This window comes from Podarcis muralis, chromosome Z (assembly GCF_964188315.1).
Source record: "Podarcis muralis chromosome Z, rPodMur119.hap1.1, whole genome shotgun sequence".
Taxonomy (NCBI): domain Eukaryota; kingdom Metazoa; phylum Chordata; class Lepidosauria; order Squamata; family Lacertidae; genus Podarcis; species Podarcis muralis.
In genome coordinates, this window is record NC_135673.1 from 28,825,624 (window position 1) to 28,842,615 (window position 16,992).

Genomic DNA, 16,992 nt, shown 5'->3' on the forward strand with positions numbered 1-16,992 from the left:
CCAACTGCTTTGGGTCAAGTTGGCTATGATACATGGAATTTGGGGAGCAGGGACCAGCTTGTCCTCTTCGTCAAGCAGCAAAATGGTTTAGACAGCCCTGCAAGAACTGTGTCATTTGATTCTCCAGGGATCACCAGGGAGTTTGATCCAGAATTGCATATGCATTTTCTGCCTTTTATACCCTGCCTTTCTTTCACTGTGGAAACCAAGCCAGTGTGCAGGTGGTTCTCAGGCACTGACCAGATTCAGTACTGCCTAGCTTCAGCCTTAGACTATATCCTGGCACCAGATACAATGATGTGGGCAAGCTCTTTCACACAACTGTAACAAAAGACCAAGCTGCAGCATTTAAGATGGTGTTCTTCATTCCTAGATCTGTTTCAGATCAGGTGACTGGACCTGAGCTTCCCAGATAATTTAGCAAAGGACTGTAGCTCAGTGGCAGAGCATTGCATGCAGAAGGTCCCAGGTTAAATCTCTGGCATCTCCAGGTAGGGCGGGGAGATAACATTTCCTGAAAGCCTGGACAGCCACCGCGAGTCAATGTAGATGATGCACAGCATAATAATACAAAAAAGCACAGATAAAATCAAAACAAAACCATGCAAAACTGTACAGATGCTGTACAGTACAAAAAGCATAGATAGATTATTGGTATTGTTGCAAACCACCCCAGTCTCTGAGCAGTGTGAGGTTCCAGGGGTTGGCTTCCTCAGAATGAGGGACAGCAGAGACCGCAGTGTCTTTCAGATATGTGGTTTATTTACACATATATACAAGCTGAACCTTCGATGGAGGGGCTCGCAGCTTTAACATCCTAAGAGTGTCTTGTTTCTTCCATTGCCACAACCTTGGATTCTGGCAGAGATGCAGCATGGCTCTGTCTCTCAGTTGCCCAGCCTGCTTCTTGCTTCTACTACACACACACCAACTCAACCCTGGGCTTTGCCCTTCTAATTACCTAATTACCAGCAAGTTGAGGGAGTTGAGGGCCAACCATGTGAGGCACTTCATTTGTGACCTTAATGACCCATACATAGGCCATTACCTCACTAGGAAGCAAGCTATTCCAGGAATTAAATTCATGTTTGATCCAGGAAGGAGGCTCAGGCACACACGCTACACCCCACCCACCCAAAAAAGCCACCTCACAACAGTATTATAGGGAGAGAGAAATCGTGGTGCCTCTCATTTTACAAATCAGATTCTATCCTTGAACTGCAGCAAGAATTGTCAAGCAGAACTCCCCATTCCACATTTGTTAAGTGAGTTAGGCAAATTTATTTCCCTTGGAGGTGTCTCTGTCGGAAGATTACATTACCAAATCATGATATGCTGTTCTAAATGTCAAGAAAGGATTTGAGAGTCTCCTGTAAAAAAAAAAACAACCACCCACCTTTCTAATAGTATTTATTCAGCTGAGAAGGCTGTCTCAATGAAATATACCCAGGGCTGCCAAGCCGGTTATAAATTCCCTGGACTGTTGAGCTTAATCCTTTTTAATATGGCTTCCTCCAGTGTGCCGAATTGTGTGTGTCCAATTTGTAAACAAGTTAATTTATATAGAAAAGCATTTCCACAGCATGAAGCTGCCTTTACAAAGTATGGAGTATTCACAGCTCTGTGGCCGCTACTCTCCTTCTGATAATGAGCCATTCCAAAGCCTTGTGGGCTACTTTTTATTACAATGAATAGTGCCTAGCGGGGAGAGAAAAAGGGGAAAGTAACATAATCAGGAGAAATACATTTCACTCTGGTACAGTTGTGTGGGTTTTCCCCCATACAAGGCAAACAGCCTGCTATGGAGGGAAAGGCTGTAAGCATGGATATGTGAGCATGATGGACATGCACTTGATACCTCCAATGCATGGGCCCATCTTTGCCCGCCAGGGAGCCAACTTTGGCCCACAAGTCCATTTTCCACCAACCACATCCACCTGTCCATCAGCAAACATCACTCAATAATGCCATCTGCTGAGGCAGATTTAGGGCAGTGCAACTGGTTTCCCCAGAAAGGGCGCAGGGGCCAAGTCTCCTTCCCAAAGGAGTGTATGTGTTTGCTTCAGAAAGGAGATATGAGAGCTCTGACAAGGTCCTAGAGAGGACCTTCCTCCTTCCCAAACCCTAGTAGCACTTGCCCAGCTTTGGGAAGGAGGAAGGAAGACTCTTAGGACCCTGCCAGAGCTTCATGCCACCCTTCCCAAAGGGTGCCTCCCTTATGCGCCTTTGGAAAGGTGGCATGAGGGCTGGGTGTCAAATTTTGGCCTCACACAGGATGCCATATTACCAAGGTCTGCCCCTGCCAATTGATGGGCAGGGGGTGGGAATCAATTCCGCATTGGCTGTGTAGGCCACATGGACTGTCATGAGAAACTATACAGTAGCAGGCTTCAACAGATACACATACTTGTCAGCTGATGAGAGGCTAAATCCTGCTCAGTTTGGCTGCATGAGCAGGTTCCCTGCATGCAGTAGGATTGGACATGCATACTCTGATTCAGTTCATCAGGATTCAATGAATCAGGAAAGGGTTTGCATTGAAACTGCTGCTAAAACAAGTGGTTCCCCCCCCCCCTTTGCTATAGCAGCACCTTGCTGCCTGTGAGATGTTTTGGGGACTTTGAAGCAGCAAATCACCTGATGCTGTTGGGACATTAGATTTGGTCCTTGGGGCTGATCCGGGTAAGGATCTGGTCCTTGGAGCGAACAAGGTTGTCTACCCCTGACATACACCAATGTGGTGAAGAGATGGTCAGGTCTTTGCAGGCATCAGGTCATGCAGATCGGGTTGGATTCAAGCAGCAATTCTCAGCTTAAGAATAGCAGTATTGCAAGATTTTCATTATTTTCACTTGTGAAATGTCAGAGGGTATGAAAGGAACTGTGCCTATCTGCAGCAAAACGAAAACAAAAAGCCTGAATCCTACAGCAAGGCAGCCTCAAATTCTGCACCAAAGGTAAGAGAATACTACGTGCTGAATATATTTTGCAAAACAGGTATATTTGACTATTTCAGCTCTAACTCTGCTTGGACATGGTGCTGTGGAGGAGTCTGAGGTGCCAATCACAGGCTGTCTTGCATAACAGCTGCACTCCAACAACCCCCGCCCCCGCAATCATTGCTTCTGTGATTTTACTAGGCTTCCCATTGCAGACATGAGGACTAGAATTTGGGGCCAGGCCAGGGAGTAAATGAAAGCTGATATTCTCCCCAGCTTGCTGAATGCATATCCAGTTCTTATGTTCTGTTCTTGCAGATCTGAGTTCGCAGCGGCTTACACATACATACTAATTAAAACATCTCTGCATCCAAAGCAGAATCTGTTTATATTTATCAGGCACACGAACCCACCTACCATCTGTATTAGTATTATTATTAATACTGGGAGTTTAGCCTTGAGTGTCATATTAACATAGTGGACAGTGAAACACAGAAAAATTGCCTCTGGCTCTTTGCAGCTGTACTTCTCTGTCTTCATGATAGCAGTGCTGTTTGAACCCTGTGCTTTGTAACAAACCTGTTTAAAAAAAGACATACTGGCATTCACTTGTCCAAACCTCAGTTTCCACTCAGTCACCTTTTTCATATTTCCATTTGATTTCAGAGAGTTAGCATTAAGTGCTTGCATCTGAGGAAAACAATCATCTTTTTCATAACCTAAAACAATTTTGTTCGTTTTAAAAAAACAAATGGGCAAAATAAAAGTGAAATTGTTGGTATCTGTCTGTCTTCCTACATTCCTACATTCCACTTCACTGCGTGTCCTTGAGTTCTAGTGTTAAGAGAGCGATAAAAAACTTTCCTCCAATCACTTTCTCAAGGCCATGCATAATTTTATAAACTTCTATCATGTCTCCTCTCAGACACCTTTTCTGTAAACTAAAAATTCCCAAACATTATGGGATGCTGTTTTGTAAAACAGTATGGTCAGCTTCTGCATGCTGAATGAGGATGTCATCTCAGACAGCAAAATGTCTCTGGTTGGCCCAGGCTGCAGAACACGCTCTCCTCTTATTAAGCCTCCCCTCCCCAACCCTCCTGTTTACAGAGAGGGGCAATGCTGTGCAATGGTTAAAGTGACCTTGCCATGAAGCTCACTGGGTGACTTTGGGCTAGTCACCTTTTCTCGGCCTAACCTACCTCACAGGGTTGTTAAGAGGATAAAATGGAGAGGAGGAGCACTCTGTATGCCACCTTGAGCTCCTTGGAGGAGAAGCTGGATATTAAGTGCAATAATAAATTCATTAAAATATATGAATGTGCACCAACCGCAAAATTCTGTTCAGACCCCAATATGGCCCCTTGGGGGGGGTGGCTCTTTTTCATCCTGAAGTTCATTGGAAGCTGACCATCAGGACTGGGTCTGAATCTGAATCCCAGTTCAGAAAAACAAAACTTCATATCTCACCTATTCACTATTGTGCAGAAATACAAGAAAGGATTCTAAGTTCACCTTTCCTCCCCACCCCCTTTTAAAGCAACAAATTTGTAGACTATTGAGTTGAATTATATTTTGGGGAAAGCCCTAGGATTGCTGACATTATGAAGGGTGGTGCATAAAACTGGTTAATAAGGAGGATAATAAATTTGCCGCTTCAGACTGCAGGTGGAGAAAACTATTTTAGACTCCTGGCAAGCACATAGGAAGCTGCCTTAAGACAGACCATTTGTCTGGTATTGTTTACACTGGCTGACAGCAGCTCTTCAGCATCTCAGGCAGAGAGAAAGGTCTTTTTCCACCACACACTGCTTGCTCATTTTTTAATTGGAGATGGCATGGAATGAACCAGGGACCTTCTGCAAGCAAGGCTTGTGCCCTGCCACTACCTATGGCTTTTCCTCTAAGCCCCCCCTCCCCCCACACCTTATGAAAGTATGAAGACCTGCGTAATTGTGTAAGATGATTTTATACAAATTTATATACACATGCATATTAATACATATGTAATGTGCATGTATACAAGTACATAGATATATATATATAGATATATTACATGCATGCACACATTGCCTTCTTATGTAAACATTAACACCCTTAATTCATACTGTAGGTTATTCCAAATTACACCAACCAGAAGCCATTTGAAATCATAACTGAATGGAGCCAGGATGTAAAACACATGATCAATTTAAGCATCTAGGAAATAAAGCCAGTAAACCAAACGATGTTTTTGGTTTTCTTCTTTGTTCCAAATGGTGCAATGACCTCGTCTTACAGGTGGGGCGGGGGGGGGGATCCCTTACTTTCTTTTTATGGGGATCAGGGCCAGTACCATGGGTCACACACCCTAGCAGCAGGGCCCACTGAGAAGACCCTCCTGGTGAGGAGGGAGTCACTTGTCCAAGGGGCATCCACTGATGGTAATGCATTCTAACCATGGACACATCAGGAGAATTTGTGGCAACTCTGTTATGCAAAAAATGAGGAAGGAAGATGTCGTGGGGGGGGTGAATTATGGCAGTCTACAACTTTCTTTTGAACTATACATATTTCAGTAATCTCCAGTTTCACTGAAGCTAGACTTCAGCAGAGTTGAGAGACGCCACAGAACCTGTTTTCACAGTGCCAGCCCAAGAAAAGCGGAGCAAACTGCAAATGTGCAACCTCCACCAACCCCCACCCCAAGATAGGGCTAATACTCTTGATGCACTGATTCCTGCCTTCCTCTAATCCCCCTTCCTGGCAGGTCACTTAAGCCTCCTGCTGCATTACTGGGCTAGCCCTACATTTCCAAAGTCTCCATTTGGAACACAGAAAACATGGAAAAGAAGAGAGTGTTATGAGGATATGCAGAAGTACCTTCCTTTCAGATGCATTTGGGATTATGATTCAAGTGTTGTTCATCAGAAGATTTGGCCTCTGGGCTGGTTTGACCTCTACTGCCTTTCTGGGCTTTAACTCCTCTTAACTGGGAGACAGTAGAGCTGTTTGCGAAAGGACTGCGGCTTAGTGGTAGAGCACCTGCTTTGCATGCAGAAGGTCCCATCTTCAATCCCCAGCATCTCCAGATAGGACTGGGAAGGTACCCTGCCTGGAATCCTGGAGAGCCCCTGCCAGTCAACATAGACACTATGAAGCTAGATGGACCCATGGTCAAACTCAGTAGAAGACAGGTTTCTATGTTCCTACAGACATAGTTGAAGAAATGAACACCTTTTCATTGTTGTTGCATCAGCTTCACGTGATGCCTGTCTGCTTCCCTGAAGCATTCAGCTGTGCGGGGCTGGAGACAGGATGCTGGCCAGAAAAAGCATCCACAGCAGGCCTCTTTCCATGCTCTTAAGAACAGAACAAAAAAACTTGGCAGAATCCATAAGCAAAGGGGGGTGAAGATGCATTTAGTTGCCTTGCAAATGCTTCCATCCACCCCAAGCAACTATCCAGGACTGACCTGCAATGACATACACATCCAATGTTCCAGAGTGCTATCATTAGTCACCAGTGGTAGCCGTTAAGTCTAGGAAAAAATGTCTGCGTGCCCACACTTCTTTATTCAGCTCATCACACTCGGAGTCGCCATACACGATAGGCATGTGCAGCAAGCGCAGAGGCCCAGCACCGCAGATAACGCAGCAGATAACCGTGACTGCCGCTCATATTTGAGGGCTTTCTTGACCTCCTCGTTCGACTGAGAGATGTAATCAAGGGTATGCAGGACATTGTACTCGATGCTGTTGATGGTCTCCTGCTGCTCTGCAACCAGGATCTCCAGGTGCAGGAAGAGAGCGTGCAACTCGCCAATCTGCACTTCCAAGTCCAGCAGCTGCTGGTGGCGCACCTGCGCCAAGGCCAGATGCTGCTTGGCTCTGAGCACTTCCAAGTCTTGGCCAACGATGCGCGGCACCACAGGACTCTCCACCATCCGCTTGATGTCCTCTTCCTGAAGATCCAAGCCAGCCAGTTCCGTTTGCCTCCTGATCTGCTCCTTCAGCTTCTCCACATATTGTGTCTCCTTGGCGTAGTGGTGGGCAATGATGTCACGGTAGCGGCCAACAAGTGCTGAGAGCTGGATGTGGCGTATGCGGCTAATGGCCAGCCACTGCTTGCTGTCCCTGGCGAGAGCCTCTTGGATGCTGTTGAGCCTCGGCTGCAGGGTTTTGGCCTCCTGGGTGAAAGAGTCTTTGATTGCACTCAGCTCTTTTTTCTCCCTGCAAATGCTTTCCTCGGTAGTGCAGCAAAGCACCTGCTGCTGCTTCTTGTCGATGTTCTCAGATAACTCTTCCAGCTTATTCAGTGCCAAGGAGAGACTGGTTATCTCCTGGAAAACCTTGTTCATGGGATTGCCCTCTTCCTCTTGGAAAATAGGGTTGTCGAAGGAGAGAGTGTCATCTAGATCCAGAGAGTCCCCGTCTTCGTTCACTCTGTTCCTGAGCTCCTCTAACCTGTCCTTCATTTTCAGCTCTTCTCGAAGCCGGAAACATCTGTGGAAGAGGAGGTGAGTGAGGCACACCCATCAGCATTTACGGAGATTTTGAGGGGGCTTGGGGACTTTTGCGTCAGTCAAAGCTGTTTTAAAGAGAGAGAGATAGAGAGAGTAAAAGAAAACTTCCCTCCCTAAAGCGATTGCAAATATTGACTGAGGCAATAAGCTTCTAAACCAGAGTTTACTCTACATCACATGGCTAATGCAAACCGGCTAGACTAGATTCCATGCCAGGGGTGGGTGGCACATAGCCCAATGATACAGCGTCAGCTGTAGAAATGAACATTGCTGAGTGCAGTCATGGGGAAATGTGAAAGGGGGCAGGCAGGCAGGGGGAATGTTTCAAGCCAGACTCAGCTGACTTTGAAGGTGACCCTGCATCAACTTTCAAACTACTGAGTCAAAACCAGATGCAAAGTGGACCAGAATTCAAATGAGTGCCATTAAAGAATGGAGGTTGTGCATGCATTCCATGGTTCTGCATTCTGCAGTCACAGAATCCTTCCTTCCTTCCTTCCTTCCTTCCTTCCTTCCTTCCTTCCTTCCTTCCTTCCTTCCTTCCTTCCCTGTTTCTTCTTCTGGCTACTAATCCTACTGGCTATGTTCTGCCTCCACTGTCGGGGGCAGTATGCCTCTGAATACCAGTTCCTGTAAACCCCAGAAGGGGAGAGTGCTGTTGTGCTCAGGTCATTGCTTGTGGGAGTCCCAGAGGCCACTGTGAGAACAGGATGGTGGACAAGGTGGGCTACTGGCCCAAGCCAGCAAGCTCTTTTGTTCTTACAACTTTCTGTTCATAAATAAATTTGAAGGATTTTTTGTCATGCATAATAACAGCATAATTTGAGCAGTAGCAAAAAATTAACAATAAACAAAAATCCAAAGCCTGAAGGTGCTTTTATAGGCCCCATCCCTGCTTTTCCCCTTCCAATCCTGCCCCCCATCTAGTGTAGAGGCATCTCCCTGTTTATATGGGGTTTGCATTCCAAGGCACCATGTATTTACATGAAATTGTGTATATTTGAAACACCATTGAAAAAGCCTGCAAACACCCCATTCTGCTCCTGTCCCTTTTTGTGATGTTTTGGGTGCAGTTGTACACACACCTAAAACAGTCATTTGCTGTACTTTCTCCCCCAATTTTGGGGGACATGCTGGGAGAATGGGAAGGCTTTGGAGATTGGAAGGGGGTTGGACTACATGATACTCAGGGTCCCTGCCAACTCTACCATTTTATGATCTAAAACCTCCCTCAGTCCATGCCCCCCCCCCTTCATAACATCCCTTTTTCCTGTTGGCACCATCAGATCACAGACAGGGAAATGGCAAGTGCAGTCCAGATTTTTGCACTCACAGGGCGTAGGTCAACTAGGGGAACAGGACACTGCCCCACCAACCTCAGTCTGCCCTTAGCCGGCTCCCACCAGCCTAGAACTGCCTGTCAACCTCCTCTGTGTAGAACTTGTAGAACTCAGCAGGGAGGAGAATGAGCGGGAAAGATAGAATGAGTTGACTCCACCTGTCACCGGCTCTGGCTCAATCTACTCTTGACCTCCCTGCCTTCCACCCTACCAGTTCCAGTGGGCATCAGTCAGCCCTGCTCTCTGCATTCAGAGGAAGGTCCAGTATATCCTATTGCCCCTCAGATGCCCTTCCAATGACAGTAGGATTGTGTCCAACAAAATACCCTCTTTTAACACACAATCAGGAGGGGAAGGAGGAGATGCTGCACCTCCTTTTCCTCCCCTCCTAAAAAGAGTACACATGAAATGAGCAGCAACCAGCAACTGGAAACATGCATGATCAGAGATACCCAACTGGTAAGTGGGAGGATCTGATCTTGCACAGTTCTGCTTCAGGGGTGGGGAAGAAAAAGGAGGAAAAAGGAGAGTTTGGAAGGTGAAGGTATCCACCTATACCTACATCTATCTTCTCTATGGGTGTATATTGTATTTAATTATGGAGTATCAGAGTTTTTAGGGGGCTAACCAGGCTGGGATGGCTGGGATAGCAGGCTTGTTGGCTTTTGAATGTCTGGTGTAGATTTTTTCAATTTCATTGTTCTGCATGGGACAATGACAATAAAGATTATCGTATCGTATGTGGCCACCAGGTAGATCCCTCCTTTTCTGGTTTCTCCTTCTTCATGCTTGACACCACACCTCCTGACTATCCCCAGATCGTTCTGAGCTACCCCAGCCCAACTCAACTGCAACCCACATTCCTCCAAAGGAACCCAATATGTCCAGGATTTGGACCTCATTTGAATCCAGTGCACAACCCAAATACATATACCATTTCTATTCTCCAAGCTTTGCAACTGATCTTTCAAGATCTCAGGAATACTCAATGAATGGACGGCAGGTAAAGAAGAACAGCCTCTGATAATAATGTGTGTAATCATACACATAAAAATGTGTGTGATAATGCACATGATATCCAATAATTGTTTCCAGTCTTAGTAGAACTGGAACAAAAAGTATTTGCTTCTTGCTGAGTTCAAGCAGCGAGAGAGAAATTAAAAAAGACCTGTAAAGAAAAGCTTGGAATTGAGATTTTCATAAGATTTGATTCCTCATTATAAAATGAGCTTCATGTGGTGGATCTGATCCTGACAGACATGGACTCAAGTGCCACCTCTACCTGGTGATGTTGGGCAAGTCAGCTTAGGGAACAGCTGGAGTTCAGTAGTCAAGCACCTGCTTTGCAGGCAAAAGGATCCAGATTCAATACCTGGTCTTGAAAGACTTGCTCCGAAAGCTTGGGGAGCCACTACTATTCAGTGTAGATGAGGGATGGGGAACATGTGGCACCCCATGTGTTGTTGGACTACAACTCCTATCATCCCTTATCACTGGCCATGCTGAGAGAGGCTGATGGGAACTGTAGTCCAGCATCATCTGAAAGGCCACAGGTTGCCATCCCTGCTTATAGGCAATACCAGGTTAGACAGGCCAATGGTCTGACTCAGTTTAAAGCAGCTTCCTGTGTCTGAGTTTCCCACTGTAGCTTGATGCCAAGGCTACTTTCAGAGGTGTACCAGGGAGTAAGAACTAAGAAATGCCCCCAAACACAGAAGAGCCAGCTAGTGTTGCTCCAAATCCCAGCCCATACAAGAAGAACTTTAGAGCTCCTACATGGGGAGGGCTGTAGGTCAGTGGCAGAGCATCTGCTTTGAATGCAGAAGGTCATGAATAAATAAAAAAAACCAGCCCTCACAAAAATTCATTGGCCATGTGCAAGAAGATACATTAAAACACATAAAGCCCTGAGTCCAGCCAGAGAGCCAACTTACCTTTTCCATCTGAAATCATTCCATGTGGCAGGAGTTAAGTTATTCTTTTGAATATTTTGCATTTACCTATCTAAAAGTACACAATGGTCCCTCCCAAGTAACAATCAACACTCATGCATTTCCAGAGTACACACAAAAGCCCCAGAACAGAACGTTGGCGGATTTCCTGGTGCTTACTCTTTAACCAAGGAACTGCATTTTCTGTGGTCTACAGTTTATTTTCTTAAGCATTGTTGATGCTCAATTATCACAGCGCAAGATGTCATTTTCCTCCTCAGGTTGTTGTTGTTAGGAAAGCATGTTGGGGTCATCACAAAGCACTATGGAGGTCAAAACTGAACTCAGTTGCATTGTATTCCAGATTTACCTCACTTCAGCAGATAATCGCTGAAACATACAGTTGCATTCAACTGAGAGCTGTGCAGAGTAGACCCATTGAAATCAACGGGCAAATTAGTTGCAGCCATTGATTTCAGTGGGTCAATGCGTCGTAGGACTTAGTTGGATAAAACCAAGTGTTATGAGGTGGGGGGGGGATAAATTGTTTTTTAAATTCTGGGTAAGAAGCAGCAGAACTCCCACTACTTTTGTAATCGGATTTTAGCAGCGGTAACAAAACTGTAATTTGAAATAAAAACCTATTGATGCTAAATTATTGATATGATTATTTAAATGGTTCTAATGATAGCTGGAAGTTTTTTTTTTTAACAGTGAAAGATGATGAATTTATACAAAGGAAGAGTCTGAGTGCTTCAGATGAAACTGTAATGAGTACAGCCAAGATCCTTTTATAATGCTACCTCCTCCGTTGAAATACTCTTCTCAGAGCTGCTAATGCATCTTGGAAAAACAGCTCCCAATAACCAGGTGATCACTCAGGAGTGACAGGGGATGAAATTACTATGTCATTTTTTAGGGGGGGAGGATCAGGTGTGGGCAGAATTGTTTGCTTAAAACCAGCGCTTTTTTCTAAAAAAAAATGTTTAGGGGTACTCTCATTTTCCTACTCATATTGAAATACTGCCCCTCAATGAGGCCAAACTTAGATTCACAAAATGTTTAGGGGTATGCGTACCCCTGCATTCCCCCAGAAAAAAGGCACTGCTTAAAACTATGGAAAAGATGAAGAGAGCAAATGGATGGTGAGATGAGAGTTGGCGATTTCGGGCAGAGTCAAACTGATCTTCCAGGTGAGAATGCACGTAGACACTCCACACCCACACGCCTTCTACTCTAAACTGGGTATATTAGCAATACATATACGGTGCTATGTAAATTCCACATAGCCTTTGTACAGAAAGGATGCAGCTCAGTGGCAGAAGGTCCTAAACTCCATCTCAAGGTAGAGCTAGGAAAGACCTTTGCCCAAAATCATGGACAGCCACTGCCCATCACTGTAGACAATAGTGACCTAGATGGTCCAGTGGGCTGACTTGGCATAAATCACCTTCCTACATCCTACTCTGCAAGTGCAAAATCAGACAACAAATGTGAATTCTACAAGCCCTTACAATAGCCAAGAGCCTTACTGTATATTGCAAGGCTGCATGTTGGTATATCCACCAACTACTACTCAAAGATCTGGGGACAAAACTGCCCTTTCTGTGACTTATTAGCATCAATCTCATTTAAAATACATATTTGGCATATGGGAATGTACACTTCCCTCGATAAAGATCTCTTTGTTACTCAAATGTAAGAGCTTCTGTGAGTGTTTTGAGTGGGAGCCAGGATACTTTCAAATAGAGGACCGTCTTCTGCAAAGTAGGATACATGGCTCTGTCCTCCAACACCTCACTGCCACCACCCAGCACCTGCCACCTGATGCAGCTGCCTCACTCTGCCTAATGTTAGGGCCAGCTGCAATTTCTGTCCACTACATAACTGTTAAAGGCAAATGAACCCTCCATTCACCAAAGAAGGCAGCAATCCTAACTTAGCTTACCTTAGTTTTATCTTTTCGTGCCTTGCCTCTGATTCATGCATTCAAGCATTTGGGAGAAAACAAAGCTGGCAGTTCAAGTTCTACATCTGGAGTGAGAGCCAGGACAGCTGAGCTCACTCTTCTGAGGGATATTTTATACTTTGGTTTTGCTATGGCCATTTCCTTCTCACTAGCTTTCACTGCAACCTTTCATTGGACTTTTCTCTTGATCCTCATTTGTGCCCTGTAAGATCTGAAAGCAATTAAAATGGAATTGAGTCACCTGTGCCCAGGGAGGTACAGGTAAATCATTGACAGGTACCACAGAGCGGCTTTGCTGGCCACGCATTGACATCACTGGGGAACCCATTGATCCGGAACTGAAGGAATCATTCCCACCTCTTCTGGAACATGTTAAAAGGAAAATGAACACCAAGGCACTCATTCATTGAACAGTAAAGTCCCTTCATTAACTCAGAGTTCATTCACGTGGACTGTATGTTCTAATTTTTATTGTTTCCAAAAGGCATATAAATTACTTTCAGCCCAGATACCCAATGCATGGCCAGAATGTCTCTGGCAATGGAATTAGGTTATTATTTACCAGCCATGGTAGGTAACTATCAGAAGCAGTTTGCTGGATGTGGCAGAGGGTGGTAGCAGTAAACCTAGGATTCATTTCACTTAAAATAACCCATGATTAAGTCAAAGTAAAAGACTGGAATGCTGTTAAAATTAGTCTGGTCATTTCTCCCGAGGGGCTGTGCTTCTGTCTGAGCAACATACGAGTTGTGAATCAGGGCATTATCCTGTAGGAGGCAGACACCTTTGGTCAGCATACCACACCTCTCAATTCTTATGGCCTTCCGCAATTTCTGCAGCAGTGAAACATAGTATGTCCTGGTAATTGTGGTACCCTTTGCCAGGAAAGCCAACATCACTACTCCGCAATGGTCCCAAAAGACCATGAACATGACCTTGCAGGCTGAAGTGCCTACTTTGGAGGTGGTGAGGCAGAGTGCTTCCATTGTTTGGACTGAGATTTAGTCTCTGAGTCATAATGATGGACCCATATTTCCTCCTGAGTAATTAGTCTGGCGAAGAAGTTATCATGGTTTTCATGACACATGGCCAAAAGAGCATGTGACTCGTTCCTGCTTCTGGAAAGGTGTCAGCAGCTGGGGAGCCCACCATGCGGACACCTTTCCCATGTGCAAATGGTCATGGATGATTTTTTTCTACAGAGCCCACACTGATCTTGACATCTGCAGCTAGTTGGTGAACGGTTATGCAGCGATCCTCTAAAATGGCGGCCTCCACTTGCTGAATGGTGTCTTCATCAATAGTGGACTGTGGTCACTCAGGAATGGGAGCTATTCCACCGAAGTCTGACCACACTTTAAGTGATGATGCCAGTGCTTGACAACGTCATACGATGGGGCATCCTCCCTATAAATCCCTTTCATCTCATTGAACGTCTCCCATGGTGTGCACCCTTTCAAGTACAGGAACTTAATGACCGCTCTGCATTCAACTGGTTCCATTATCAGACATTACTCCACGTTAGCACCCGTAGCAGAGAAAGCGTTAGGAGTTCAGGGCTACAAATTACCACGTTACCCATGGAGAGATGTATCATTACACAAGAGCAATTTCATCCTCCTATGATAACCGGAAGTGGGTCAGGAGAAATCTTTAATGAACGACCCTCGTAATCACCTCAAGCTTTTGAAGGTGAGCATGCCCTTTTTTTAGTGCACTCACTCTCACATTCTAGGTGTCTCCAATTGCTCATTTCTGTGGTAATATATTGCTCTAAGCTTACATTACAAAGTGGATAACAGACCTGTTCATGACTATTAACAAAGGAAGTTGGTATAGTCATTTTAACAGTCCTCTTCTTCTTCAAAGCTCAATCTCATGACTATAACAGTGTTTCTCAAACTTGGGTCGGCAGCTGTTGTTGGTCTACAACTCCCATCATCCCTATGTCGCAGGACCAATGGTCAGGGATGATGAGAGCTGTAGTCCAACAACAGCTGGAGATTCAATTGTGAGAAACTGTGCATAGAATCACAAGGTTTACGCACGCGTACTGGATTAAATCACAGCCATCTCCAGGTAGATCTGGGAAAGTCTTCTAGATGAATCCCTGTAGTAAGAAGAATAATTTTATTATTTATACCCTGCCCATCTGGATGGGTTTCCCCAGGCACTCTGTAGAGGTGCCGCCACTCACTGTAAAAACAACACTGAATTAGATGGACCAAATGGCCTAACTTTGCATCCTATGTTATTGCAAACAGTTAATCACTGCATATGCAACAGCATAAAAATAACTACTGTACTTACACAACTGCCATCTCAAATTATGCTCCTTTAAGAAACTCTGCCAAATCTTCCTGAGACTCCACTCTACTTCCTAATTCATGAATTCCTCATAAGGGCACGCAGAAGGATTTATAAATATTCAGAAAGCAATCATTTCTTTAGTGGTTAATCAAACAGAGCAGTTCATAGCTACCAAGACTATGTGTAATAATCTTTAAGACTCATTTACTGAATTTGCTGAAACCAAATGGTCATAATATCCATCTACCAATTTATTTACTTAATTAGACTTATAGCCTGCCTTTTTTCAAGGACTAGGGATGAGCAATGGTTCTAATGGCATTTTTTTCTGCCATGACCTGGTTTAATCTTGTTTGGTTCTCCCACATGCAGTTCCCAACTGTGGCCAGACATTTTAAGAATACCAAGACTTCCAGACCATAACAACGGTAAGGGAAGGGCCATAGCTCAGTGGTAACACATCTGGCTTGCATGTAGAAGGTCTTAGGTTCAATCCTCGAAGCAGAGATTGGAAAAACTCCTGGACAGCCGCTGCCAGTTAGTGTACACAGTTCTGAGCTAGATGATTCAATGGTATACGGCAGCTTCCTATGTTATGCCAAATTCAGGTGACAAAAGAGAAATGGGTACCATCAACAGAGTGCTACATATCTACACAATTTTCCCCAGTGGTTTTATATATTGATTGATAGTTGGTTGAAGAACCACGGCTCAACAGTGGAGTGCATACTCAACTTACAGAAAGTTCCAAGTTCAATCCCCAGCATCTCTTGTTTTAAAGGACCAGGGAGCAGGTGATTTGAAAAACCTCTGCCTGAGGGCATGGAGAGAAGTTGTCAATCAGAACAGATAACACTCAGCCAGGAAAGCTTTAAGGAAGCTTCCTATGTTCCTGTGTAATATAGCGGGGCTGACCTTCTTAGAAACACTAGTAGCCCAAGATCATTTGTTACTTGAGCCCAAGCCAAAATTATTATTAATTGCACTTATTAGGTGCCTTGCCTTGCCTTGCCTTGCCTTGCCTTGCCTTGCCTTGCCTTGCCTTGCCTTGCCTTGCCTTTCTTCCTTCCTTTCTTTCTTTCTTTGCATGATTTTTTATTAAAGCATTTTTGAGACAACAAAATTAAAGGGGTGGTGGTGGAAAAAAGAAAGAAAAGAAGAAAAGAGGGCTTCCAATTCTCCATCTGTCAGTTACATAAAAAGAATTATTCAAAACTTTTGCTCCACGACAACATCCTATTATTCCACTTTCCACAAATCAGTATTTTTTCCAATCTTCAAACCCAAATATCATATGTCCATCTTCCTTTTTACACAGAAAGTCCAATTAATAATATTGTTAAATGTCAGCAATAGCTGACATTCTCCAATTAATTGTACCAGTGTTGCCTCCAGCCATTTCAGCAATCATGTCTCCATATTAAATAATGGCAAATCTTCCCCTTTCTGCATATATAGACAACTCCACATTTGTGCGCGTTTGGCATGTGCGCAACCACCGATGCACGTGTCATTTTTGGCCTTGTAAGGGGGTGGGGCAGAATGGGGTGGGCTTCCACATGCTTCGCCAATGCATGTAGTGCTTCAGAACAGAACTCCCACGCAAACAGGGAGTTGCCTGTATAAGAGTCTTTTTCTTTTCTTTACAAAAAAAAAATTAACTCAAATTGACTTACAATATAATACAAATTTTAAAACCAATATAAAACTAAAATGAAATAAAAACTAAATAAGATTTGCATACATCAAAGGCATCTGAACACATCCCATGAACCAAAGAAGGCCTCGATATCCAAAACAGTCAAAATTGAAGGCCAAAGGTATGGGTGGGAGAAAAATACACTTTTGCCTGGTGCCTAAAAGTATTATTATTACATTTCTATATCGCCCTTCATCTGAGGATCACAGGGCAGTTTACAATATAAAAACTTGAAAATACATAACATACTAAGAAACAAAAATAATCTCCACCCCCACACTCCATTTCAAAGGCCACGTT

General features: G+C 44.3%; 1 protein-coding gene across 7 annotated transcripts in view; it reads right to left on the bottom strand.

The window, feature by feature from the left end:
* The window catches only part of LOC114589491 (syntaxin-3-like), a 38,897-nt gene extending 26,025 nt beyond the window's left edge, over positions 1-12,872 (bottom strand). For 4 of the 7 annotated variants that reach the window (XR_013391277.1, XR_013391276.1, XR_013391275.1 and 1 more), the window contains exons 1-2: positions 12,663-12,872; positions 5,802-7,423 (exon numbers count right to left, since the gene is read on the bottom strand). Coding sequence is in view for 3 of the 7 variants with exons in the window: in XM_077922211.1 (XP_077778337.1) it covers positions 6,496-7,423; positions 12,663-12,703 (969 nt within the window). In the remaining 4 variants the exon portion in view is untranslated. Of the gene's footprint in view, positions 1-1,393; positions 7,509-10,894; positions 11,038-12,662 lie in introns of those variants that run through there. The other 3 variants (XM_077922213.1, XM_077922211.1, XM_077922212.1) reach the window with 3 other exon arrangements.
* Positions 12,873-16,992: the final 4,120 nt, after the last annotated feature.